At 45.0% G+C, this 27,373-nt stretch overlaps 1 protein-coding gene across 1 annotated transcript in view; it reads right to left on the bottom strand.

Moving 5' to 3' along the window:
• ttll7 (tubulin tyrosine ligase-like family, member 7) overlaps positions 1 to 27,373 on the bottom strand; it is a 272,951-nt gene that overhangs the window by 86,886 nt on the left and 158,692 nt on the right. Inside the window, exons 9-15 of the mRNA XM_078560682.1 lie at positions 26,283 to 26,447; positions 22,082 to 22,240; positions 18,809 to 18,903; positions 9,398 to 9,545; positions 9,223 to 9,296; positions 6,598 to 6,733; positions 515 to 601 (exon numbers count right to left, since the gene is read on the bottom strand). Coding sequence (XP_078416808.1) covers positions 515 to 601; positions 6,598 to 6,733; positions 9,223 to 9,296; positions 9,398 to 9,545; positions 18,809 to 18,903; positions 22,082 to 22,240; positions 26,283 to 26,447 — 864 coding nt within the window. The remainder of the gene's footprint in view (positions 1 to 514; positions 602 to 6,597; positions 6,734 to 9,222; positions 9,297 to 9,397; positions 9,546 to 18,808; positions 18,904 to 22,081; positions 22,241 to 26,282; positions 26,448 to 27,373) is intronic.

Genomic DNA, 27,373 nt, shown 5'->3' with positions numbered 1-27,373 from the left:
GGAGGAGAAACACCATGGGGAACAGAACTTGCGGGGCCTCTGACATACCTAGGAGGCCCAGAAAGGAGATATTGCCACCCTTTCCAACCAGTAACCCTAGAAGTAGGAACTAGCGGGTTTCAAATCTGGCTCCCTCTCACACCCACTGTGTGAAAAATTGCGGCAAGTTGGATACAGGCCCTTAAGTGGCCATTAATTGACCACTTAAAGGCCTCAAATTGGCCCAAAGGTGGGTAGGCCACCTGAAGCCTAGCCCCCACTGTGCATAAATTTGTGGTAGGGCTGGAGGCGGGTGGGTAGGTGCCAGGAAAGGTGCCCAGGACATCAAGCCTACTTTTACAACCCTTTGCCCACCAGCCAAACCACTCCCAGGGAGACCGTATATTTCTGCCTCTGGTGTTTACAGCAATTCAGCCATTGGCAATTTAAAGCCATATGCCAACTTGGCTGAAAATGCTGTCGTGTGCCTTGTAAAATTGAGTGCTCATTGAGTGCACCGCTGCCAAGTCCATACCTTTGGCCCTCTCTGACGCGGCGATTTCCCCAGTAGTTTCTCATCGTCCACTTCACACTGCTCCAGGAGATCCAGGATGTCTTCCTCCTTTAGAAAGATTGACATGAGCGTTTCTGTCATTCACTAACAAATTCTCCTCGCCATTGAGGGGCAAAGAAGTGAAGTGGATGAATTGGGAAGTTTGGCTTTGAAGGATGAATCTAGTGCCTATCCCCATGTCACAGCTCCCTTCCCTCTTTTATTGAATGGCATTTCTGTCAGCCGCGTATTTTAAGGTTCCTTTTCATCCATCCACACCCCCCCACCCTCCTTTGCCACCACTGCGCCAGCTCCACCCCCACCACCCAATTTTGGTTTCCTATTTGTGTCCCACCTTCTATGCTGAAGAGCTTAACTTTCAACTCTTAGCCTCTTACACTTGCTCCTCAATTTTCCTTTCAGTCCCCTCCTCCCCTGCTCCAGTTGAAAGTTATGCCTAGTCATTTCAGCTGACCCATAGCCCCTGCCATCTGCAAACGTTACTTTCTCTGTAATCTAGCTCTGGAGGCTTGTATCATTCCCAAGACATTTGGGTGCAATTTTAACTGCAGGAGTCAAAATTTCACCCATAGTTTAGCCGCAGCAGTTTGTGTATGGGATGAAATGCTGTCACGTGTAACGCTATCAGATTCAGATACTAAACTCAGAGCATGAGACTGTCACTGTATCAATTATCAAATAAATAAATTACTGTTTCTGAAACCTGATGATAGCCCCTTAATTCTCCTGGTTAGGTATCAACAAAATTAATGATGTTATACACAACAGAAAAATAACACTTGTTGGTCCAGGATTTCCATCCCCTGGGGGTGGGGGGTGGTGTCAGGAGGTACCCTAGAAGATGTGTTGGGGGACCCCCCGCCCAAGTCCCCACGCAAGTTCGAAATTTCCATGGGCAATTGCCCTGCGCTAGGAACCATCTGATACTCCAATTAAATTGGGAGACTTTGGATGGTTCCAACCTCTCGAGCAGAATAGGTACCCAGGAAAAGTTAGAATGATTAAAGCCACTTCTAACTCCTGGGTATCTGTTCCACCTGCCCCATCTCCGGCCCCCTCCATGGGATATCCCGACTACACCTCCCCACTCCCTCACTGGGCCACCTGACCACACCCCGGCCTCCCGACTACCCCACCCCACTCCCTGATTACCCAAATAACACACACCCCCCGACTACCCTCCTGACCCCCAAATGCCCCCCACCCCCAACTACCTTCCTGACCTCCCGACTAAAGCAACCCCCCCCCCACCGACTACGCCCAACAATTCCCCAGCCCCTACTAGCCCTCTACTCTTCAACTCCCCTCCTGACCCTCAGACTAAGCTCCCAACCCCCAATAACCACCCACCTCCCCCGACAACCACCCATACCCCCAACTAACTCCTAACTACCCTCCTCACCCCCTCCAACTACACCACCCACCCTCAGACTACCCATCCACCATGCCCTGACGACCCCACCACCTCTGACCTTGCTCCCAACCCACCACCCCCCGCCCGACTACCCTCCCAATCCCCAACTAACCACCCAATCCCCCCCACGATCCATCTTACCCCCTTACTGCTCCCCAACCCATCCAACCCTGACCCCCACCCATTGTACCACCATCCCCTGACCCCAACCACCCTAACCCCTCGCCCATTTATCTTACACACTTGCTTTCTCCCTGGCTTCTCAAAATGGCTAGGACCTTTAAACGTACCTGCTCTATGGCATCTAGTGCTGTAAAAAGGGGGTGTGGCTTCGCTACAACGCTGCTACATTGCACAGAAGGATCCAAGGAGCCAGTAGGCTGCACTATTCTGAGGTGGCCCAAATCGGAAGGTCAGGTGGGAGATGTGCAGCTTCCAACTAAGGTAAGTAAAAAGGAGCAGAGCGGCAATCCGACTGTGAATGCCACTCCTCAGAAGTTCATGCTCTTGGTGTCTGCTCCTTGACTTAATAATGAAACAAGAGCAAAACCCCAAATGTATGATGATTGTCACGAAATAGTATTTGGCAAAGCTTTTTGTGGTAGATTGTGGCCTTCACTGCTGGGGCCTTAAGCCGGGTGGAGCACAGGGAGGAGAATCTGGCACGACAGGATCGCACATTCATTACAGAACCTGCCCAATCCAATCAGACGGCTCATGCTACCAGTTTATGAATAATGTTAAGTCTTTGGGCTGGGTGAACAAATGATTTTCGAGGACAGTTCCAGGGATGAGGGCCTTCAGTTATGTGGATAGATCGGAGAAGCTTCTCAGAGAAGAGAAGGTTGAGAGGAGATTTGATAGAAGTTTTCAAAATCATGAGGGGCCTAGACAGAGTAGATGGAGAAAAACTGTCCCCATTGGCTGAAGGATCAAGTCCCAGAGGTACTTGGCAAAAGAATGTATGAAGACGTGAGAAAAAAGCGTTCTTATACAGTGAGTGGTTAGGACCTGAATTGCCCTGCCTGAGAGTGCAATGGAGGCAGGTCCATTGTGGCTTGCAAGAGGGAATTGGATAATTATTTGCAAGGAATGCTCTGTTCTCATATGAGTCTTCAATCTTGTGTCCTGTCCTTTTCCAAGGATTCAGTGGTCTCTCAGGTCTGCAGTCCTCTCGGAGTTTTTCTGGGTCTTTGCTGCCACCGTGTTTGGTGTCTACATGGGGTTTCTTTAGGGTTTGTCTGTTACCCTAAGAATGCTACCATAGACTGTTATCCGCAAAAACCATTCTTGGTTAATTACAGATCTCTACACACCTCAGTAACTCTACACCAGGTTGTAATTCCCACTAGATCTTAGTCTCCTAGTCATGTGACACTGCATTACAGTTACAACATACGAAATAGAAGCTACTTGGGTCTCTCGAGCATCCTCTGCCATTCAATAAGATCAAGGCTGATCTGTTAGTGCTTCAGTTTCCACAATCCATTTACCTACAATAACCTTCGATTCCCTTGCCTAACAAGAATCTATCTACCTCAGCCTTAAAAATATTCAGTGACCCCACTTCCACCACCTTCTGAGGCAGAAAGTTCCAAAGTCGTAGAACCATCTGACAGAAAATAATTTTCCTCATCTCTGTCCTATAAAGGCGATTCCTAATTTTAAAACAGTGTCCCCTTGTTCTGGACCCACCCACAAGAGGAAGCATCTTCCGCAAACATTCACTCCCTCCACCACCGATGCACAGTAACAACAGTGTGTACCATCTACAAGATGCACTGCAGGAACTCACCAAGGCTCCTTAGGCAGCACCTTCCAAACCCACGACCACTACCAGCTAGAAGGACAAGGGCAGCAGACACGTGGGAATACCACCGCCTGGAAGTTCCCCTCCAAGTCACTCACCATCCTGACTTGGAAATATACCACTGTTCCTTCATTATTGCTGGGTCAAAATCCTGGAATTCCCTCCCTAAACAGCACTGTGGGTGTACCTACACCACATGGACTGCAGCGGCTCAAGAAGGTAGCTCACCACCACCTTCTCAAGGGCAATTAGGGATGGACAATAAATGCTGGCCCAGGCAGCGATGCCCACACCCTGTAAGTGAATTTAAAAAACATCCTTTCCATGTCCTACTTGTCAAGACCATTCAGAATCTTATATACTTCAATCAAGTCACCCCTCACTCTTCTAAACTCTGAGGAAACAAGCCCAGTCTGTCCAATCTTTCCTCATAAGACAACATGTTCATTCCAGGTGTCAGTCTAGTAAACCTCCTCTGAACCACCTCCAATGCATTTACATCCTTCCTTAACTAAGGAGACCAAAACTGCGCACACTATTCAAGGTGCAGTCTCACCAATGCCCTGTATAACTGAAGCATACCATCCTTACTTTTATGTTCAACTCCTCTCATAATAAAGGATAGCGTTCCATTAGCCTTCTTGATTACTTGCTGTGCCTGCATACTAACATTTTGTGACTCATGCACAAGAACACCTAGGCCTGAATTTTTCAGGTGGTGGGTGGGCAGACTCGGCAGGATTGGGCGGGAGTGGTCACGGAGCCAACCGCCGCCCGCAATCGGCTCCACACTGCCATTTTACATGGTCGCGCCAATTAAGGCCCACCCAGCGTAAGACACGAGCGGTGGCACTCAGCGCTACCTGTGCGGGCGGGGGGGGAAGGAGGGAGAGTCGGGGCCAGCGCTCTTTCGTGCATGCGCAAGAGAGCGCTTCAATCTCCCTGAGGCGCGGAGCTACCTCAGGGAGATTGAAGAACTTTTGAAATAAGTAAATAGATCAAAAATTTAATTAAACATGTCCCTTCATGTGGCTGTGTCACATGAGATGGGACATGCTTTTATATTTCAGAAAATTTTTTTTATTTACTTCATAAAAGCTTTAGGAAACCTCATCCTGCTCGTGGATGAGGTTTCCTAAAAAAACGCGAAGGCTGCTTGGCCTTTTCGCCTGCCCGACAACCTTAAGGTTGGACGGGCAGCATTAACAATGACTTTAATTACTTCCTTAATGGCTTTAAAAGGCCGTTTAAATATCGGAGCGCGCCCGCTGAACAAATCATCGCGATGACGCCGGGATGCGCGCCCGACATCATCGCGCGTTATTTTATGCGCCATAGTGTCGGGCCCACCCCAACACGCCGACTGAAAAATTCAGGCCCTAGATCCCTCTGCACCTCAGAATTCCGCTCGCTGTTTGAGTAATACCCTGCTCTCTTATTTTTCCTGCCAAAGTGAACAACTTTCCACTTTCCCACATTATACTCCATCTGCTAGATTTTTGCCCACTCACTCAACTCCCTATGTTGCCTTCACAATGTACTTTCCTACCCATCTCTGTGTGGTCTGCAAATTTAGCTACCAAGCTGTTGCTCCTTCCATCCAAGTCGTTGATGCAAATTGTAAAAAGTTGAGGCTCCAGCACAGACCGCTGTGAGACTCCACTGGTCACATCCTGCCAATCAAACAAAGACCCATTTATACATCCTCTCTGCTTTCTGCCAGCCAGCCAGCCAATCTTCTGTCACCCCTTACACCATGAGCCTTTATTTTCCACAATGACCTTTGATATGGCGCCTTATCAAATGCCTCCTGGGAATCCAAGTACAGTACGTCTACAGGCTCATCATTAGTTACGTCAGTAGTTGCATCAGCATCAGCTGCTCCTGATGTTAACCCTTTACAAAAAGGAGGGGGGGGGTGAGAACATAGGAAGACAGGACTTAGGAGCAGGATTAGGCCATTCGGCCCTTTGAGACTGCTTCGCCATTCGATAAGATCATGGCTGATCTGATTGTGGTCTCAACACCAATTTCTTGCCCTCCTCCCATAACCATTGACTCCACTCCTTTGTCAGTCAAAAATCTATCTAACTTAGCCTTGAGTATATTCAATGACCCAGCCTGCACTGCTCTCTGGGGATAAGAATTCCGCAGGGTAACAGAGAAAATATTTCTCCTCATCTCCGTCACCACTAGAGTATTTGCGAGTTGGATGCCTCAAATGCAAAGCCCTCCTCATTCCCCACTATCAGAGGGATTGAATTGAATAAAAGAAGTTGAAGTTGTATGCAGCTTACAGAAGCACACAGAGTACTGTGAACAGCTCTGGTCTCCATATTGTAAAATAAAGATGGGGCATTGGGCTTACTTTATAGGGACACTAGAGAAGGTGCAAAAATGGTTTACTAGGATGATACCAGATCTGAGAGGTTCTACCTGTCAGGAAACACTGTCAGGCTCGAGGACTTTTCTCTAGAAAAGACAAGATTGAAAGATGACCTGATAAAGGTCTTTAAGGTTATGCAAAAGTTTGAAATGGTAGACGTGGTGAAGATGTTTCCACTTATGGGGGAGACCAGGACGAGACAGGTCACTAATAAATCCAATAGGGCACTTAGTAAAGAAGTTTCTCTTGAATTTCTTATTTGGATTTATTAGTGTCTATCATGTAGTTATGGCAACTAGTTTGGACTTACCAACAAGTGAAAACATTTCCACAACCACCCTATTGATGTCCTTCCCAATTTGAAAGACCTCCAACAGTTCACCCCTCAGAGTTCTCATTTCTTGTCCTAATCCAATGGATCGCGTGGTCAATACCTTCATGTGATTCAATGGGTTGCTGAGTTCCTTCTGGAGTGAGGCTGCTCTGCCAGCCAGGAAGGTCTGGAAGGCCACACAAATGAGGGTCTCGTACTTTTCCAGCAACTGCTTATCATCGGGAGGGTAGATCCGCCTGGTGTGATACAGAAGTGGAGAAAACATTATTTATCTTTTATTATTCTTAATGATATAGAATCACAGAATGAGATAACACAGAAGGCGGCCATTCAGCCTAGTGTGTTTGTGCCAACTCTTTGAAAGGACAATCCAATTAGCCCCATTCACCTGCCCTTTCCCCATAATCCTGCAAATCTTTCACCAACACTTTGAAACATTTCTGTGAGGAGGACCCGCAACTACTATTGGCACATATCCTGGGGCCCCTGTGAATACTGGCACACTCTCATAAACCCCCTATAAGTAGTGGCATGAATATTGGCACAGTCTCATAAACCCCCTATAAGTAGTGGCATGCTCCTCTTAACTCATAGGCATTCTTTGCTCTGAGCGTTCAGTTCATGTTAATTTAAGTGGTTGGAATGAAAGATTTGAAGGTTTTAAAGGATGGGTCATTGGCTCAGTTGATGGCACGAGTCATAAAGGTCCAGGTTCAAATCCCACTCTAGGAGACGTCAGTGCAGAAATCAAAGCTGACACTCCAGTGCAACGCTGGACAAGTGCTGCACTATTAGAGGTGTGGTCTTTCAGGTCAAATGTCAAACCAGGCCCTGTCTTTTCTCTCAGGTGGATATAAAAGATCTCGTAGCACCATTTCAAAGAACAGCAGGGGAGTGATTCCGGGCTGATATTTATCCCTCAATCAACATCGCAAAAAAAACCCCAGATAATCTGCTCTTAGTCACATTGCTGCTTGTGAGAGTTTGCTGAGAGCAAATTGACTGCTCTGTTTCCTGCATTATAACAGTGATTAATTAACTGGCTGTAAAGCGTTTGGAGGTGTCCAGTGGTCATGAAAAGGATACCTAAATGCGAGTCTATCTTTTTTTTTCTTTTATCATTCCTAAATTCAAATGAACAAGAATAGAATGCACTGGCACGTTGCTAGAGACCCCTGGTAAAATACTGGCCAGCTGTCTGCATGTGCCCCCTCGCGTCAATAGTGGACGCTCCCAAAAGACACCTAACGATATATTGGCATGTTCCTGGGGAGCCGCGCAAACTCCTAACACACTCTCAGGAGGCCTGCCATAAATACTATAACTCCAGGACTCCATCCCCAAATGTCTTATGTCAGCTCCTGAAAGGAATGTTCTACTAACATTGGAGAAAGTGTTCCTGTCAGTGCACCACAATGTAAACGGCTGTTAAGGTAACACACGGGAGAAGCACAGCCATACTGGAGAGTACATAATTCTTCAGCCGCTGAACTCAAAAAGTGATTGATAACCTGGGTTGCAGACAAGTCCCTCACATCCCTCAGGGTCCATTGATCCGGTTTTAACGGAATATACCAAGGTCTGAATCAGGCAGACCAGAAAGGAATAGGGCTGTTTTAATTCCAGAAATAATGTTACATTTTTGTAGCAGGCAAGTCTCTTTTGTTTTATTTAGCACCTTTCAAAGGAATTTATTTCTTGCTCTTGCCAAGTCCTTCACTCCCAAAGTTTCATTTTGGATTCAGGAAAAAAAGAGTTTCAGTGCGAATGTAGTTTTTTGTTTTGTTTTGGCTTTCCATCAGAGTATTCTGCTCCGTTCAGAAATGCTTCAACATGTACCATAGATGTTTCGCTGTTTTTAGGATTCTAAAGGGATTGGATAAAGTGGACTTTAACACGCTCCTTCGCCTTGTTTGACTGCGCTTGAGGGGGGTTGGGAGGGTCAATTAAAAAATGATCTGCGGAAACAATATTTTTAAATAGCCGTTCGGGAGTACAGAACTTGAGGATTGCTTGAGAAAAGAGAAATGTCGAAACTTTTTGTCTTGCACTCATCAGGACACTTCGCAACGCCTCTGCCGATCAGAGCCTACTTGCCAGCCAATCAGCACTCTCGTCACATACAGTACGACTTGTTGCTTTCCCCTTGTATTCTTGCCAAGTGTCCCTGATGAGAGCAAGACAAAAAACTGTGACATGCCCCTTCTTTCAGCAATAAACAATATTTTACCGAAGCGAGTGACCAATGAAACAGGCTCCCAAGGGAAATAGCAGAAGCAGTATTGATTCATTCAAATGTGAATTCGATGGATTTCTTTCCAAATAGAGCAGTTTGGGATAGATACTGTGTATGAGGAATTCGAGGCATGGCATGTGGGAAGTGTAGCGTGCTTGATAGGAACGGGGTACTTTGGACTAATGCTTCCCCAGTGCGTTTCCCTGTCATGTCATGTCATGTCTAGCTCCGTTTACCCCGGATTTTGAACATTTGTCAATTTAAGTGGGGAATTTTGAACAAGACACAGTCACTGAAAGCACAAAACTCTTTGCAGAGCTGTCATTGATATGTACAAGCTCCTTCTTTATTGCTGGAAAAGATCCCAAAAGACAAAGTAAACTGAGATATCGGTGCCTACAAGCTAACAATTCCTGTTAGCAAACTCCTGTAACGAATGCATGATCCTGGATGCGTCACCAATAAAATAATGGCTTGTTTTCGTTTTACCTGTAGTTACCCAAATTTTGATTTTCATGCTCTTCCCTCGAAATCTGCTTGCGGACTTGCGCGAGTCTCTCCTTCTACAAGCAGGGTGGGAGAAAGGGAATGAGTTTTAAATAATGAAACGGGTGTCTAGATAAATAACAAGAATTCCAGCGGGGGAGGCGAATGGCTTTCTTACCAGCTCCTCTCTCCTCCTCTCCAGCGAGTGCCGCTGTTTCTCCCACTCCGAGGACCCAGCCAACAGGCGTTTCACTGAGCCTTGCCCGTACAGTCGCCTCTGAGCCTCCGCTTTCTGCTGAACTAGATTCTTCCTCCTGTCGCTGGTGCTAAAACAGAGAAACAAACCCAACTGACAAAACACAGAAAACACGAAAGCAAAGCGTGTACAATTAGATAAACAAAGGATGTATCGAGTACAAAAGCAGGGGTGTAATGATGGGACTGTATGAAACAGCTGGTTAGGCCACAGCTGGAATTTCATGTACAGTTCTGGTCACCACATTACAGGAAGGACATAATTGCTCTGGAGAGAGTACAGAGGGGGTTTACAAGAATGTTGCCAGGGCTTGAAAACTGCAGCTATGCAGAGAGATTGGATCGGCTAGGGTTGTTTTCCTTAGAACAGAGGAGGCTAAGGGGTGACTTAATTGAGGTGTATAAAATTATGTGGGGCCTAGAATAGCGTAGACAGGAAAAATTTGGTTCCCCTAGCTGAGGGGTCAATTACCAGGGGGTATAGATTTAAGGTAATTGGTGGAAGGATGAGAGGGGACATGAGGAAAAACTTTTTCACTCAGAGGGTGGTGGGTGTCTGGAATTCACTGCCTAAGTTGATGGTTGAGGCTGAAATGCTGAACTCATTTAAAAGGTACCTGGATCTGCACCTGAAGTGCTGTAACCTGCAAGGCTACGGGACCAGGGGCTGGAAATGGGGATTAAAATGAGCAGCTGATTTCTTGTTTCTCTTCAACAAAAACAGAAATACCTGGAAAAACTCAGCAGGTCTGGCAGCATCGGTGGAGAAGAGCAAAGTTGAGGACTCGAAACGTCAACTTTGCTCTTCTCCGCCGATGCTGCCAGACCTGCTGAGTTTTTCCAGGTATTTCTGTTTTTGTTTTGGATTTCCAGCATCCGCAGTTTTTTGTTTTTATTTGTTTCTCTTTTTGGCTGGCGGAGACATGATGGGCTGAATGGCCTCTTTCTGCACCATAACTTTTCTATGGTTTCTCTGCTGCATCTGTACTCCACTTCATCAACATTCTCCCATGACCATCTCCTGAAGAGTGATGGTCCCACGAACATAGGTACCTCACCAGAGTGCCACATCTTCAGACAATGCTCTTAGCTGGTCTAGATGAGCACTTGGTTGAATAAGACAATCAATAAGTGACAATGACTAAGTACTCAACTGGGAAGCTTATTTGATCAGGAGTCGTTAATCAATCTTCACAAACACAGATGCTCAGTGAGGGTTTTAAACAGTTCAAACACTACTGTAATGCTAACTAACATTCTCAACAATGATTTGATGTAGCTCCACTGATGGCCTGAGGGGCTGAGTAACTGTGCACTGCAAGTCCCAGAAAAACAGAAGTTAATTCCCTGCTCTGTGCTCAGTTAACTGATGTTGGTTGGAGTGCTGATAAAGCTATCACAATTAGCCTCACTGCCTTCAGGTCAGAGAGGGAAAATCTGACAAGAAGCTCTGGAGAAAATTCGCACAGGCAAGAAAAACATTCGCAAGTGCACGGTGCCATTCTGTAAAAACGTTTCACCATTTCTCTCCCGTGCCCACCTTCTGAAGGGTGATGGGCACATGCACATAGGTACCTCACCAGAGTGTCACATCTGCAGGCAGTCATTAAAATCATGAGTGTTGGCAGGGCCTTGAACACAGAAGGGCCACCTAGTCTGGTGCAATCCTGTTTGGCTAAGACAAACGTGGGTCCATTACAGGCAGAGCCAGGAGATAATAGGGAATAATGAAATGGCAGAGAAGCTAAATAATGACTTTGTGTATGTCTTCACTGGGGAAATACTCTAGAATTAGAGTTCCAAGGGACTAGAGAGAATGAGGAATTGAAGGAAGTTAGGAAGAAGGTTGTAAGAAGGTTGGAGAAATTAATGGGACGGAAGGGTGATAAGTCCCCAGGACCTGATATTCTACATCCCAGAGTGTTGAAGGTGGTTGCTATGAAGATAGTGGATGCATTGGTGATGAACAGCATGACACTAAGAAGTTCTGAGGAACAAAGGGACCTTGGCGTGTGTGTCCATAGATCTCTGAAGGCAGAGGGGCATGTTAGTGGGGTGGTGAAAAAGGCATATGGGACACTTGCCTTTATCAATCGAGGCATAGATTACAAAAGTAGGGAGGCCATGTTGGAGTTGTATAGAACCTCGGTGAGGCCACAGCTGGAGTACTATGTGCAGTTCTGGTCGCCACATTATAGGAAGGATGTGATTGCACTGGAGGGGGTGCAGAGGAAATTCACCAGGATGTTGCCTGGGATGAAACATTTAAGTTATGAAGAGAGGTTGGATAGACTTGGGTTGTTTTCGTTGGAGCAAAGAAGACTGAGGGGCGATCTGATCGAGGTGTACAAGATTATGAGGGGCATGGACAGGGTGGATAGGGAGCAGCTGTTCCCCTTAGTTAAAGGATCAGTCACGAGGGGACATAAGTTCAGGGTGAGGGGCATGAGGTTTAGGGGGGATGTGAGGAAAAACTTTTTTACCCAGAGGGTGGTGACGGTCTGGAATGCACTGCCCGGGAGGGTGGTGGGGGCAGGTTGCCTCACATCCTTTAAAAAGTACCTGGATGAGCACTTGGCACGTCATAACATTCAAGGCTATGGGCCAAGTGCTGGTAAATGGGATTAGATAGGTAGGTCAGGTGTTTCTCATGTGTCGGTGCAGACTCAAGGGGCCGAAGGGTCTCTTCTGCACTGTGTGATTCTGTGATTCTGTGAATGGCCTACTCCTATTCCTATGTTCCTTTAGTGAATAAAAATGCCCCAAGGCATTTCACAGAAATGGACAGAAAATGAAAGACTTGTATTCATGTAGCACTTTCCACTACCACTGGACACCTCAAAGCAGCTTACAGCCAATGAAGTACTTTTTGAAGTGTATTCACTGTGGTCATGTCAGAAACACGGTTGACAATTTGCACATTGCCAGCCTGCACAAAAAAGCAATGTGATCATGATCAGAGGATTTATTTTGTTATATTGATTGAGGGATAAATATTGGCCATGCTTTTCAAATTACTGCCTTGAGATCTTTTACATCCATCCCAAGTAGGCAAATGGGGCCTCGCCTTATCATCCCTTCAGAAAGCCAGCACATAGGAACATAGGAACAGGAGTAGGCCATTCAGCCCATCGAGCCTGCTCCACAATTCAAACAGATCATGGCTGACCATCTACCTCTATGCCATTTTTCCCACTATCCCCATATCTCTTGCTGTCATTAGTATACAGAAATCTGTCGATTTCTGTCTTGAACATGCTCAATGATTGAGCTTCCACAGCTCTCTGGGGTAGAGAATTCCAAACAGTCACCACCCTCTGAGTGAAGAAATTCCTCCTCGTCTCAGTCCTAAATGGCCTACTCTTATCCTGAGACTGTGTCCCCTGGTTCTGGACTCACCAGCCAGAGGAAACATCCTATCCACATCAACCCTGTCACGCCCTGTAAGAATTTTGTAAGTTTCAATGGGATCATGTCTCAATCTTTGAAACTCCAGGGAATACCGGCCCAGTTTCCTCATTCTCACCCCACAAGGCAATCTAGCCAACCCAAGGATTAGTCTGGTGAACCTCCATTGCACACCCTCTATGGCAAGTGTATCCTTCTTTTGATAAGGAAATCAAGGCTGTATGCAATACTCCAGGTGCAATCTCACCAAGGCTCTACACAATTGCAGCAAGAAATCTTTACCCCTGTACACAAACTCCCTTGCAATGAAAGCCAACATACCATTTGCTTTCCTAATTATTTGCTGCACCTGCATGCTAGCTTTTAGTGACTCATGAACAAAGGACACCCAAGTCCCTTTGGACATCAACCCTTCCCAACATCTCATTTTTTAAGAAATACTCTGCCTTTCTGTTTTTTCTACCAAAGTGGATAACTTCACACTTATTCACATTATATTCTATCTGCCATGTTCTTGCCCACTCTCTTAACCTGTCCAAATCCCCTTGAAGCCTCCTTGCATCCTCCTCACAACTCACATTCCCACCTAATTTTGTGTCATCAGCAAATTTAGAAATATTACATTTGGTCCCTACATCCAAATCATTTATATGGATTGTGAACAGCTGTGGCCCCAGCACTGATCCACACGGTACCCCACTAGTAACATCCTGTGAATTACCTGTTTATTCCTACTTTCTGTTTTCTGTCTGTTAATCAGTTCTTAATCCATATCAGTACATTACTCACAATCCCATGTGCTCTTATTTTGATAGCTAACATCCTGTGTGGGACATTGTCAACAGCCTTCTGAAACTCCTCTGGCAATGCAGTACACACTCAGTACTGCGCTGGAGTGTCAGCTAGACATTTGTGCTCAGGTCCTGGAGTAGGACTCAAACCCAGAATCTTGCCACTCAGAGGTGAAAGGGCTGCCAACTGAGCCATGGCAGGCAAAAAAAAAGCCATCTGACGGACCAAGTGAGAGGTGTCCGAATTCTTGACCAAAAAAATATGTTTTAGCATAAGTCTGAGAGAGAGAGAGACAAATAGTGGAGATGCTTAGTGAGGGTCTCACAGACCATCAGGGCTAATAGCCTGGCTACCAATGGTCAAAGGAAGAGAGGATTCACAAGAATCAGAGTCAGGAGAACAGAGAATGTGGTGAGGGGAGGAGTCGGTTGTGTGAACGTAGCGGGGAGGTCATGCAGTCTTCCCGACTTACAGTGGGCCCTGCAGTTGCTGCACTGTCTGTCAGCCAGGTGCCCACCGACAGGTGGTGATGGCGGGGGCGAAGAGGCGAATTATTCGGTGCCTGTGAGTTCATTTGGGGTCGGAGTGGGGGGTGTGGGGGGGGGCGTTGAAGGGGGAGGTAGCATGGTGTCCTCAGCGTTGTAGTGGGGGCAGAGCCAGAAACCACATGGAGGTCCAGCGTGGGCGGTGGGATTAGGAGGCACAGAGAGCAGCCAGAGGCCCTTGCTGGTGCCTGAAGGACCAGTGAGAAGAACTAGAGTGTGCATCCTGCTGCTCGAAACCAAGGAGGACAGTCTGCACAGTATGGAACCCCTCTGAGTCTGAGAAACCCCAAGGTGCAGAATATACTTTTTTAGTGTAATAAGAAGCGCTCTGAAGAGTCGTACGGGGTCGAAACGTTAACTCTGTTTCTCTCTCCACAGAGGCTGTCAGACCCGCTGAGTTTTTTCAGCATTTTTTGTTTTTATTTCACATTTCCAGCATCGGCAGTATTTTGCTTTCATCATACCTTTATGGTGGTCTGGATGGTAAGGCAATCTGGCTCACGAGTTCGAGGGGAACTACCAACAGGAGTGCCATGAGCATGCCAGCTCTCAACTTTGTTCCTCTGCTCTGAGTCCAGCATTAACAACAAACCCATTTTGTGAAGAACGGGGATAGGAGGTAAAAGGTAAAGGCGTGGGATCACTACCTGTTGCTACTACTGAAAACAAGGCATTCTTGCTCCCACTGTTTAACAACCACGTCTGCAACATGTCTGTAACGCTATAACGGAATATTGCTATAATGGAAACTTGGTTGAAGGAGGGACAAAATGGCAGCTCAACATCTCTGGATATAGAGTTTTCAGGCAGGATAGGGAAGGGGGTAAAAAAAAAAGGGTGGTGGTGTAGCATTATTGGTTAAAGAATCAATTACAGCCGTGAGGGGGTTGACCTACTAAATGAAGCATCAAATAAGGCCATATGGGTTGAGCTCAGAAATAAAAAAGGGGCAGCCACACTGCTAGGAGTGGACTATAGACCCCCAAATAGTGGAAGGGAATGAGAAGAGCAAATATGTGGACAGATTTCTGAGTGCAAAACAATAGGGCAGTAATCACTGAGGATTCAACTATCAATTGGGATACTAACACTGTGAAGGGCACAGAGGGTGCAAAATTCTCAAACTGCATTCAAGAGAACTTTTTTAGCCAGCAAATAACAATCCCAATGAGAGGAGGCACAATTCTCGATTTAGTCTTGGGAAATGAAGCTGGGCAAGTGGATGAAGGAGCAGTGGGGGACCACTTTGGAGATAGTGACCATAATATAGTTAGATTTAGCATCATTATGGAAAAGGACAAAGATAGAACAAGATTAAAAGTTCTAAGTTGGAGGAAGACAAATTTTATGAAGCTGAGAGGGGAGCTGGCGAGAGTGGACTGGATACAGCTTTTAGAAGGAAAAACTGTGTCAAATCAGTGGGAGGCATTCAAAGGCGAGATTCTGCGGGCACAGTGTAGACATGTCCCCACAAAGAAAAAGGGTGGTACTGTCAAATCTAGAGCCCCCTGGTTATCCAGAAGCATACAGGCCAAGATAAAGCAGAAAAAGAAAGCTTATGACCATCACAAAACACTTGATACTGTAGAAAGCCTAGAGGAGTACAGAAAGTACAGGGGTGAAGTAAAAATGGAAATTAGGAAAGCAATGAGAGGATACAAAAAATCTTGGCAGGTAAAATCAAAGAAAATCTTAAAATGTTTTACCAATGCTTCAAGAGCAAGAGAATAACTAAGGAAAAGGTAGGGCCTATCAGAAATGTACATGGGAACTTTGGGTTGAAACAGAAGATGTGGGCAGGGTTCTCAATGAGTACTTTGTATCTGTCTTCCCTAAGGAGAGGGATGATGCAGACATTCTAGTTAAAGAGGAGGAGCGTGAAATATTAGATACAATAGGTGAGTGCAGAAGTGCTGGAGGGACTGGCATCCTTGATGATGAATAAATCACTAGGGCCAGATGGATTACATCCCAGGCTGTTGAATGAATTCAGGGAGGAAATAGCGGATGTTCTGAGGGATTTGGACGTCACTGGCTAGGCGAATATTTATTGCCCATTCCGAATTGCCCTTGTTCTGTAACTGCAAGGCTATGGACCAGGTGCTGGAAAGTGGGATTAAAATGAGCAGCTAGTTTCTTTTTTCTTCTTGGTCAGCACAGACACGATGGGCTGAATGGCCTCTTTCTGCACCATAACAATTCTACGGTTCTATGGCTGATTCAAGGTAAGGAGTTGAAAGTTTTCTTTTATGTTCGAAGGGTTGGGCAATGGTCATCCATTGTAAGGCGTAAGTTTCTTTAGGAAAAGCTTTTCACGTGAATGTACTTATAGGTCTGATGCCGGTGGAATAAAGGGTCACTGTGTTGGAACCTTTGTGCATTCCGGGCGTATTCTTAACTGTGTTACATGACCATTGCAGAAATAGGGAGAGGTGAGACAATTGAGTGATTTAAATACAAGGATGAGAATTTTGAATTTGGGACACTGGGATACAAGGAGCCAATGTGAGTCGGTGGGGACAGGGGGCGATTGGCACTTGGGACTTGGTGGCTGCTCAGGAAGAATAAACATGGGAGTTGGGAGGAAGGCACATCCCCATTCACTGTGACAACATTTGCGGCTGAGTAAGCAGGTTTCATACAAAGCTCATACTTCACTGAGACAGGTCTGAAGCAGTCACGTATTATCCACCGAACCTGTAATCCTAAACAGTTTGGCATGTTGCTAAATGAAAGAGAGCAGAGTATATTGGATGTAGATCTGACTTCATATCTGTCAGCTTAGTTTCTCATCAATTACACTAAATCCACTATAAGACAGCAGGCTGCCTTTCATCATTTCCAAATTTATTGTGGAATGAAGAAAGAGAAATCATTGTGAGCCACTGTTTCCACGGTTTATGATAATAATCCACATACGGTATCAATGTAAATCAGCAAACTCTTTCATGTGGAAACATATCACCCACAGAGAGCTTTTCCATTCCTCATAGTGTTTGAGCCTGAGACAGAACATCCAAGCAAATTGTTCAAATATCAGGGGACACGGCTTAAAAAATAAAGGATTTTAAGATAGTCTCTTGATAGCACAGAACTTGAATATCGCTGAAAAGAGAGACATTTTGCTGAAGCTTTTTGTCTTACACTCATCAGGACAAATGCAAGAATCGCAAATTTCAAATGATCACAACAATTTATACCACAGGAATAAAGTTTTTCTCCTGTGGTTATAAATTGTTGTGATCATTTGAATTTTGCTATTCTTGCATTTGTCTTGATGAGCTTAAGACGAAAAGCTTCAGCAAAATGTCTCTTTTTTTCAGCGATTTTAAGACTGGAATTTGGGAACATGTAACTTCCAGAGAGGCGTAATAGATTTCTGGAGAAAATCATTGGAGATGACATTTTAAATGGAATCATGTGACAAATGGATATGGTTCCAGAGAATGAACAGAACGATGGATATGGTGAGAGAGGGAGTCGACTTACTTTAAAAAAAGAGGAGGCTTGTTTGGGTTCTTAATGGCCTTTTCTTGGAGCACAATAACAACATGATGATCTGGGAAATGAAAACCTGAGGTGCTACAGTGCTACCAGTGGCTGGAGGGTGCAATTATGTGACAAGTTTACGTAGGTTAGTTTCCATTACAAATGTGGGCATGGCAATTCATACCGGGAAAGATAAAATTGTTGTGATCACTTGAAACAGGACAACTAAGAGTAAAGTTTTGTACTTGAGAAGTGCACACAGATATAAATATTTTGAATGCATTAGCAGTTAATATCTCTTGGTTACACACACAGGAGATTTGAAAATAAGGTCATTCTCTCTCTCTTTTTCTCTTTCTTTTCACCTTTCTCTGCTCTCTTCATGGTGCTTTCTCTCCTCTCTCGTTCCATCTCTTTATTTTCTGATTTTCACTCCTTAATTTATCTTGTCTCTTTTTTCCCTTCCGGGCAAGAGGAGTGGGGAATGGGATAGATAAAGGTGTGACCAATGGCTGGCTGCATTGGGGGTGAGTGTGGCAAGGGAAATGATCCCCACAAAACCCCCACCATATCTGCTTCCCCCCAGCCTTTAACATCCATTGTGGGCCCTAACTACCCCTGCACCTTCCCCCCGACTAACTCTCTTTCCTATCATATCTTCACTCCCATCACAATCTGCTACCTGTTACTCTTCCAGCTGTCAGCTCAAATATTTCATCCTCCCCTCCGCTTGCTCAGCTATCACTCAGCTTACCCATAGTATCTCTCCATCCATAATGCCCCCAATCCCATTTGTCCCTCCCAGTGCAGGTCGTAGTAGGCTGAAACCCATTAACTCTCAATCTTACTCGCCCCCTTACACTTTACCTTCCTACTGATTACCCTCAAAAAAAAATGATTTGCTTCTAAAATTCAACTTGATTTTTTTGGAAAAAGAAATCAAATTACAATGAGGAAGAAAAATGTCACTCTATCTTTCTCCCTCTGCCCCTGGGCTATTAGAAATTAGAATCCTTGTTTCAAAAGTAAGCCAATAGCCTTTTTTAACTATCAACACACCTCAGACAATTATCTGACTTCAAATTTTAATGATAACTTACCGTACGTTAAGCAGCTTCAGTGCATGGACCAACACTCCTTTTTTCACTTCAAAGTCTATCTTTTGGTCTGTTCCAAAGCTAGGAGCACGATTAATCTGGTTGGGGTTTGGGGTGGGGGTGAGAGGTGGGAGGGGGGGGTGGAAAGAAAATACTTCAAAACATTTTTGAAAAATAATACTTGAATATTTTAATAAACATGTTTGAAAAGGTTCATTCACAATTTGTTTCGGTCTGTCCGTCCACACAAACCTCCATCGCATGCTTAAATGACCCTAAACAAGATGATGTACAAACCCAAATGGTAAAGCCTCAGTTTGCCTGGAGGGATCCTCCTCTCTTATCAGGACACACCCACTTATCCCAGTTCAGAAATACTCTGCAGCAACTGGAAAAGGCTTCATCTCAGGACTACATGACAACAGCTTGCATTTATATAGCACCTTTAATATAGCAAAATGTCACATGGTGCTTCACAGGAGTGATTATCAAAGAAAACTTGACACAAAAAGCATAAGGAGATATTAGGAGTACCTTAAAGGAGGAGAGGCAAAGAGGGAATTGCAGAGTTTAGGGCCTAGGCAGCTAAAGGCACAGCCACCAATGACAGAGCAATAAAAATCAGCGATACGCAAGAGGCCAAATTTGGAAGAGCACAGAGATCTCATGTAGGGCTGGAGGACATTATAGAGATAGGGAGGGGTGAACCCATGGAGGGATTTGAAAGCAAATACGAGATGCTGGACCTGGGTCAACAAGTCATGGGGTGATGGGTGAATGGAACTTGGCATGTTAGGTTATGGAAAGCAGAGTTTTGGATGGGCTCAAATTTATGGAGGGTGGAGGGTGGGAGGCTGGCCAGAAAAGCATTGGAAAAGTTGTGTCTAGAGGTAATAAAGGCATGGAGGACTTAAAAAAATAAGATTGTGGCAATTTACTCTCTTAAATGAACGTTGTTTATGTTCTACAGATCTGAGTAAAGATAAGAAAAGTCAAAGTTCATCTTCCCATTGAAACATCCATTCATCATGGCATCCAAATTCCCCTTGAACGATTTTTAAAAATTCTTTCCAGGACATGGACATCACTGACTAGGCCAGAATTTATTGCCCACCCCTAACTGCCCTTGAGAAGGTGGTGATGAGCTGCCATCTTGAACCGCTGCAGTCCATGTGGTGTGGGTACACCCACAGTGCTGTTAGGAAGGGAGCTCCAGGATTTTGACCCAGCAACAGTGAAGGAATGGCGATATATTTCCAAGTCAGGGGAGTGTGTGACTTGGAAGGGAATTGGTTGATGGTGGTGTTCCCATGCATCTGCCGTCCTTGTCTTTCTAGGTGGTAAAAGTCGCAGGTTTGGAAGATGCTGTTGAAGGAGCCTTGGTGAGTTGCCGCAGTGCATCTCACAGATGGTACACACTGCTCCAACTGTGCACTGGTGGCGGAGGGATTGAATGTTTAAGGTGGTGGATCGGGTGTCAGTCAAGTGGGCTGCTTTGTCCTGGACGGTGTCCAGCTTCTTGAGTGTTGCAGGAGCTGCACTCATCCAGGCAAGTGGAGAGTATTCCATCACACTCCTGACTTGTGCCTTGAAGATGGTGGACAGGCTTTGGGGAGTCAGGAGATGAGTTAATGAAATAAAACCAGAAAGTGCTGGAAAAATCCAGCAGATCTAGCAGTATCTGTGGAGAAAGAAACAGAGTTAACATTTTGAGTCTAGTGTGACTTCTTTGGAACTGAAAAGGGGTAGAAATGTGACGGGTTTTATGCTGCTGACAAAGGGGGAAAGTCAGGTGGAACAAAAGGGATAGGTTCGAAGGTGGAAAGATTTAATACCAAAGATATCATGGAAAAAAAGGGGAAAGGGAGTGTTAATGGTTGTAGTAAAGAAACAAAGCATAGGTCCAGAGTAGGTGTTAATAGCAGAATTAAGGTAAGCTCAGTCTGAAAACAGAAACACGATATAGACTGGCCTCAGGATTCCCAGTTTCTGATCAGATTACAGAGTGGTTGCCTCCAACTAAAAGTGCTCCCTGACATCACATGCAAGCTCACACTATTATTGGCAACTATTTCCTCTTGCTCTAAGGTAATATTTGAAATTGAAATGCTGCTCCTGACCAGCCCTTTCTATCCCACTTATTTGGCCAGATTTTCACCTTCCTCGCCTGGGCAGTAGTTTAGCACGTTGACTGTACACCCGTTATGGAATCTGTCTGCTTGTGAAATGAATGCAATTGAAATCAGGGTTCTTTAAGGGGCACGTGATGCACCTCGTCAGTAAAAATGGAAGGTCTGTCTCATTACTTTATACACCTTCATATGTTCCTCTTGCAACAGAGAAGATTAAGCGCAATTGAACAGAGGTGTTCAAAACCATGATGGCTTTTGGTCTAGTAAATAAGGAGGAACTGTTTCAAGTGGTAGAAGGGTCGGTAACCAGAGGACACATATCAGAAGGTCCTCAGTTCAGTTCTGTGATTCTAATGTAACTCCAATTCCCCGACCTACACTCCATGTTGGGGAGGGGGAGGGGGAGGTGGAGGGGGAGGGGGAGGTGGAGGGGGAGGTGGTGGTGTAGTGGTATTGTCACTGGGCTAGTATTCTTGAGACCCAGGGGACCTGGGTTTGAATCCTACCACGTCAGATGATGAAATTTGAATCCATTAAAAATCTGGAATTAAAAGTCTAACGATGACCATGAAACCGTTGTTGTAAAAACCCCATCTGGAGAGTTCCCTCACATTCTTCCCTCAAAAAATACAATCAAGATATGGGTGTTGTGCACTGTCAGAATTTTTGTGCGTCTGATAAAAGCATTAAACTCTGCCTTTTCAGGCAGTTGTTATCGTAACAACATTCACTGCACTCCAATTAATTGTGGAAAGTTTGAGATGTAGATGATGTGAAGGTCAACATCTTTTCTCTTTCACCACTGAAGGAAGTGCATTCAGTTAACTTCCCAATTTATGAATTGTTAGATTCTCGCATATTGGCTTGTCAAACTGGTATTGGCTCCTTTCCTGTCAGGCAGACTGTGATTTCACAAGAATAATCACTGACTATCACCCTATAAGACTGGAAGGTTAGGGATAATTTTCCCCTCCCAATCCACTGGAATTGAAAATATATGTTGGGGTGCCAGTTGTGGCCCAATATCAAACGTGCACCCCCCCTCTGAATCAGATGGTTGTGTGATTCAAACCCCAACTTCAAAGAGTTGAGCCCAAAATCTAAGCCGAGACACCAGCGGGGCACTGCGGGAATGTGCACTCACCTCCAGGAGCCAGGGTTTCAGCTTCCTGTCCAAAATAATGTCAAAGCCGAGAACTTCAAAACAGACGCTGTTGCTGCCCGGGTGCTGACCAGGTCGACACATGCGGTAGGCATGCAGGACATGCGGTTCCGCCACAATCAATGTCTTTACAACCAGGTCCTGTGAGAGAAGAATGATCCATTAAAGAAAGGAACTGCGTTTATACAGCAACCTCAGGATGTCCTAAAATACTTTGCAACCAATGAAGTACTTTTGTAGCTGTTGTGGGACACAGTGGCCCAATTTACAGACAGCAAGTCCCCACAAATTGGATAATGACCAAATAATCTGTTTTATTGAAGTTGCTTGAGGGATATTTCCCAGGACACTGCAGAGAGCTTGCCTGTCCTTCATTGAAGTAGTAGCCATAGGATCATTTACATCCACTAGAGTAGGCAAACAGGGCCTTGGTTTTATGTGTCATCTGAAACATGATATCGCCTGGAGTGTCAGCTCAGATTTTGTGGTCAACTCTCTGAAATAGGACCCGAATCAAGCAACTATCTGATGGGCATACTATCACTGAGTCACGACTAGCCAAGGTAAAGTGGAACCAAAGAATGACGGAAAAACTGTAATGGAAAAATGGGTGATCATTAAGGAGCAGATGCTTCAGGTACAGGCTAGGGTACATTCCATCAAGGGGAAAGATAGAGGAGCCAAAATCTGGTGTCCTTGGATAAAGAGGGAGATAGGAAATATGATGAAATAAAAGAAGAGTTTATGATGCATGTAAGGTGAATTCTTCAAACAAGAACCAGGTTAAATACAATGTTCAGAAGGGAAGTGAACAGGAAAAAAGACTGGCAAAGAGAGGCTATGAAAATGGAATGGCAGTTAACATAAAAGGAAACCCAAAAATCTTCTACCAGCATGTGAATAGTAAAATGGGTAGCAAGAGGCAGGGTGGGACCTACTAGGGACATAGAGGACAAGGCTATCATACTTAATGAGTACATTGTATCTGGAAGAGGATGCTGGAAAATATCGGTAGAAATGCACATGGTAGAGGGAACAGATGGGGTGAAAATTGAGAGTCAGATGTACTGGAAAGGCTGGCTATACTTAGAGTGGATAAGTCACCTGGTCCAGATAGGTGGAACCCAGTTTGCTATAGGAAGTGGGGGTGGAGATAGCAGAAGGATTTAATCTTCTCTAGATACAGGGGCGGTGCCAGAGGAATGGAAAGTAGCAAACGAGACACCCTTGTTCAAGAAAGCGTGTACGGACAGTGCTAGGAAACTACAGGGCAGTCAGTTTAACATCAGCAGTGGGCAAGGTTTTAGAAATATTAATCAAGCACTTGAAGAGGTTTGAGTTAATTAAGGAGAGCCAGCACGGATTGGTATAAGGCGGAGTATGCGTGCCTAATCGAATTGAATTTTTTGACAAAGTAACAGAGACGGCTGACAAAGGGAATGCGGTGGATGTTGTCTATATGGATTTTAAGAAAGCATTTGACAATGTACCACATAAGGGGCTGGTGAACAAAATTGAGGTTCGTGGAATAGGAGAGTCAGTGTCAGCTTGGACAAAAACTTGATTTAAGTACAGAAAACAGCAAGTCGTGAAACATGGCTGTTTTCAGACTGGGATGATGGGAGACAGTCGGGTTCCCAAGAGTCAGTCCTCTCAGATCACTGTCTTTTTATTACATATAACTGACTTTGAATATTGGAATACAGAGTAAATTTTCACAATTTGCCAATGATACCAAACTTGAAGATGTGGCAAACAGTGAGGATAATACCAAAAACTCTGCAATAGGATGTAGATGGTCTAGCAGAATGGGCAGACAAGTGGCAGATGGAATTTAATACAGAGAAGTGTGAGGTGATGCACTTCATCAGGTAGGGAGAGGCAATATAGATTTGATGGCACAGTTTTACAGACTGTGCAGGACAATGGGACCTGAAGGTTCATATGCATATATTTTTGAAGGTGGCAGGACATATTGATAGAATGGTTAGAAAAATATAGGAGATCTTCTCTCTGCTCATGTAGTGTCCAAAGGTTGCTAATTATGGTTCTCAACACATCTCTAACTTGAGCAGCCCTTTTCAATTGGACATAGTCTATGTCTTGTAACCAATCCTTTGACGCCATCTATCTTAATTCTTCCTTCTTATGGGATCTTGGTCTTCATAAATAGAGGTATTGAGTGAAAAAAAAATGGAAGTTATGCTGAGGGGTACAAAATGGGAGATTACTGACACTGGAAAAAACTTTAAAAATAGAAAAAATAAAAAATTATTAACATGTCCCCCTCATGTGACAATGTCACACGAGATGGGACATGTTAATAAAGAACACATAAACTTTATTAACTATTTACAAAACGGACATGAAACTTCATCCCACCAGCGGATGAAGTTTCATCAATAATCTGGAGCCCACTGGGGCTCCTGGCCTGCCCGCCAGCCTTAAGCTTGGCCGGGCAGGTCTTTAATTACTTTAACTAGCATGTCAATGGCCTTAACTGGCCATCGACAGGTCAGTGGGCGGACAGCTGTTTTCGCTGCCCGCCCGCCTTCCTAAAAATTTAAATGGCCCGGGGTGACGTCGGGGATTCCTCCCGACATCATCCCGCGTCATTTTCCCCTCGGCGACTGGGCCCCGCCCCTAAATCGCCGAGGGGTAAATCCTGGCCAGTCTCTCTGTACCTACCCTGTCAAGCCTGTTCAGAGTTTTAGACTTAAAAACTTAAGAAACAGGAGCAGGAGTAGGCTTTTGGCCTCATTGAGCCTGCTCTGCCATTCTATAAGGTCATGGATGATCTGATTGTCACCTTAACTCTATTTTCCTGCCTACCCATCCATAACCTTTTGGCTCATTTATTGATCAAAAATCTGTCTAACTCAGCCTTGAATATACTCAATGACCCAGCCTCCAGTGATCGCTGGGGAAGAGAATTCCCAACACTAACCCTCAGGAAAAAAATTCCTCATCTCAGTCTGAAATGGGGGACCCCTTATTTTGAAACTGTGCCCTGTAGTTCTAGGCTCCCCCATTAGGGAAGCATCATCTCAGCATCCACCCTGTCAAGCCCCCTCAGAATCTTATACGTTTCAATAAGATCACCCCTCATTCTTCTAAACTCCAATGGGCATTGGCACAACCTGCTCAACGTTTCCTCATAAGACAAACCCTTCATCCTGAGAATCAGCCTAGTGAACCTTCTCTGAACTGCTTCCAATGCAAGTGTATCCCTCCTTAAGTTAGGAGACCAAAACTCTAGGTGTGGTCTCACTAATGCCCTGTAAAGCTGTAGCGAGACTTCCATACTTTTATACCCCATTCCCCTTGCAATAAAGACCAACATTCCATTTGCCTTCCTATCACTTGCTGTACCTGCATGCTGACATTTTGTGACTCATGTACGAGGACACCTAGGTCCCTCTGTACCATGACATTCACTTCATACATTCCAGCATAACACATTCCATGGTCAAATGGCCTGTCCAAACTTAACGTCTGAGTTTACACATGAAGGCTAAATGGACAAGGTGCTCGAGACCCTCTGGCCAAAACAGAAGCATCCCTCATCAACAGCCAGTGCCTGGAAGAAGTTAATAAGTCTGGGGGATGTAGGGGAGAATTTCCATTGTATCATTCCCATTTAAATCAATTTCACACTAGGATGACGCTGATTTTAAATGTTAAATGCCTCAGCCATACCACAGTCCATAGCAGTGTCGTCTCTGAGTCAGAAGATTGTGACTTCAAAGTCCCACTCCAGAGACTTTGGGCACAAAAATCTAGGCTGACACTCCAGTGGAGCACTGAAGGAGTGCTGCATAGTCAGAGGAACCGTCTTTCAGATGAGATTAAATCGAGACCCCTGTCTGCTCTCTCACGTGGGCAAGACTACTTTGAAGAGGAGCTGGGGAATTATCCACCTGTGTCCCGGCCAATTTTTAATCCCTCAACCAGCATCACGAAAAACGGATGATCTGCTCATTATCACATTGCTTGTTTGTGGGAGCTTGCTGTGCACAAATTGGCTGCCACGTCTTCTTCATTACCACAGCGACAACACTTCAAAAAAGCTCTTCCTTAGCTCCAATGCACTTTGGGGTCATCCTGATATTGTGAAAGGTGCTATAGAAATGCAAGTCTTTCTTTTTTTTTCTTTAAAAACCAAATCAATGCTGATACATACAGAGACATCATTCCAGAACTTGCCCACATCGTAATCGTTGGTGCGAAGGAATTCGGTGAACCACCTGATTGATCGCTTGCTGCCCCTGTCCGCCTGCTCGTCCCGTTCAAAGTTCTCGTTGTGCTTGTTGACGGAGTAGTTGGTCAAGTGCATAAAGAGCTGGCTCTGGAAAAGTTGAATTTTTTAAAAAAAAAGGGCACTCAGTATATTCCTTTGTCCCACTTCTTGCATGTGTGACCTCTAACTGTTAAACCATGCAATGTGAATTGATATAAAGGCCACATTTGGAGTACTACTGTGTGCAGCTTTGGGCCCCACATTTAAGGCAACGGTTGAAGGTACAGCACCACACAAATCCACAAGTCCACAGCCTGATAGGAAGATAAATACCTGAAGAACTGGAGCTTCCTTTGTTGGAGCAGATGAGATTTAAGGCGTGACTTAGTAGAGATGTATAAAATGATGAAAGGATGGGTTAGAGCGGATAGAAACAATGCATGTTAGTGAAGGGTGCAGTTGTAAGGCTGGGGAATGTCATGTCAGAGTTATTCATTGATGTAGGGATGTTAGCATTTATGAATAAGTTAGATAGGTGTTGAGTGGGGGGGGTGGGGTGAGAATAAACGGATATGGGAACTGGGAGTGGAGATGCATGGGATTAGGATTTGCTGCTCATGTGAAGGATAAACCCCAACATGGGCTGATTGGGCCCAACAACTTATTTCTGTGGTTTAATTTGTAGGTAATCCCTGAGCCTTATTCACTTGTCACAAAACGAAGTAGCCTCCTAAAGGGCCTGGAATCAATTAAATACTAAGCGGCCCAGAACTGCACAATTTGCAGAGAGCTCATTCTGACCACAGGGGAAATTTGTACATGATTTAAAAAGTGGCAGGATGAGCAAATACGAGCGTTGGAAGGTAATACTCTCATCTCCAAAATCAAAAGCTCCTGGGCTCAATCCCCACTCCACTTTTTGAGTACATAATCTAGGCTGACATTTCAAGGCAGCACCCAGGGAGTGCTGCACTCTAAGAGGTGCTGTCTGTCATACGAAATGTGAAGCTGGGACCTTGCTTTCCAATCAAGGT

This window comes from Cetorhinus maximus, chromosome 17 (genome assembly GCF_964194155.1).
Source record: "Cetorhinus maximus chromosome 17, sCetMax3.hap1.1, whole genome shotgun sequence".
NCBI classification, from domain to species: domain Eukaryota; kingdom Metazoa; phylum Chordata; class Chondrichthyes; order Lamniformes; family Cetorhinidae; genus Cetorhinus; species Cetorhinus maximus.
The sequence above is the reverse complement of the archived record's forward strand: the minus strand, read 5'-3'. Positions and strand labels throughout refer to the sequence as shown.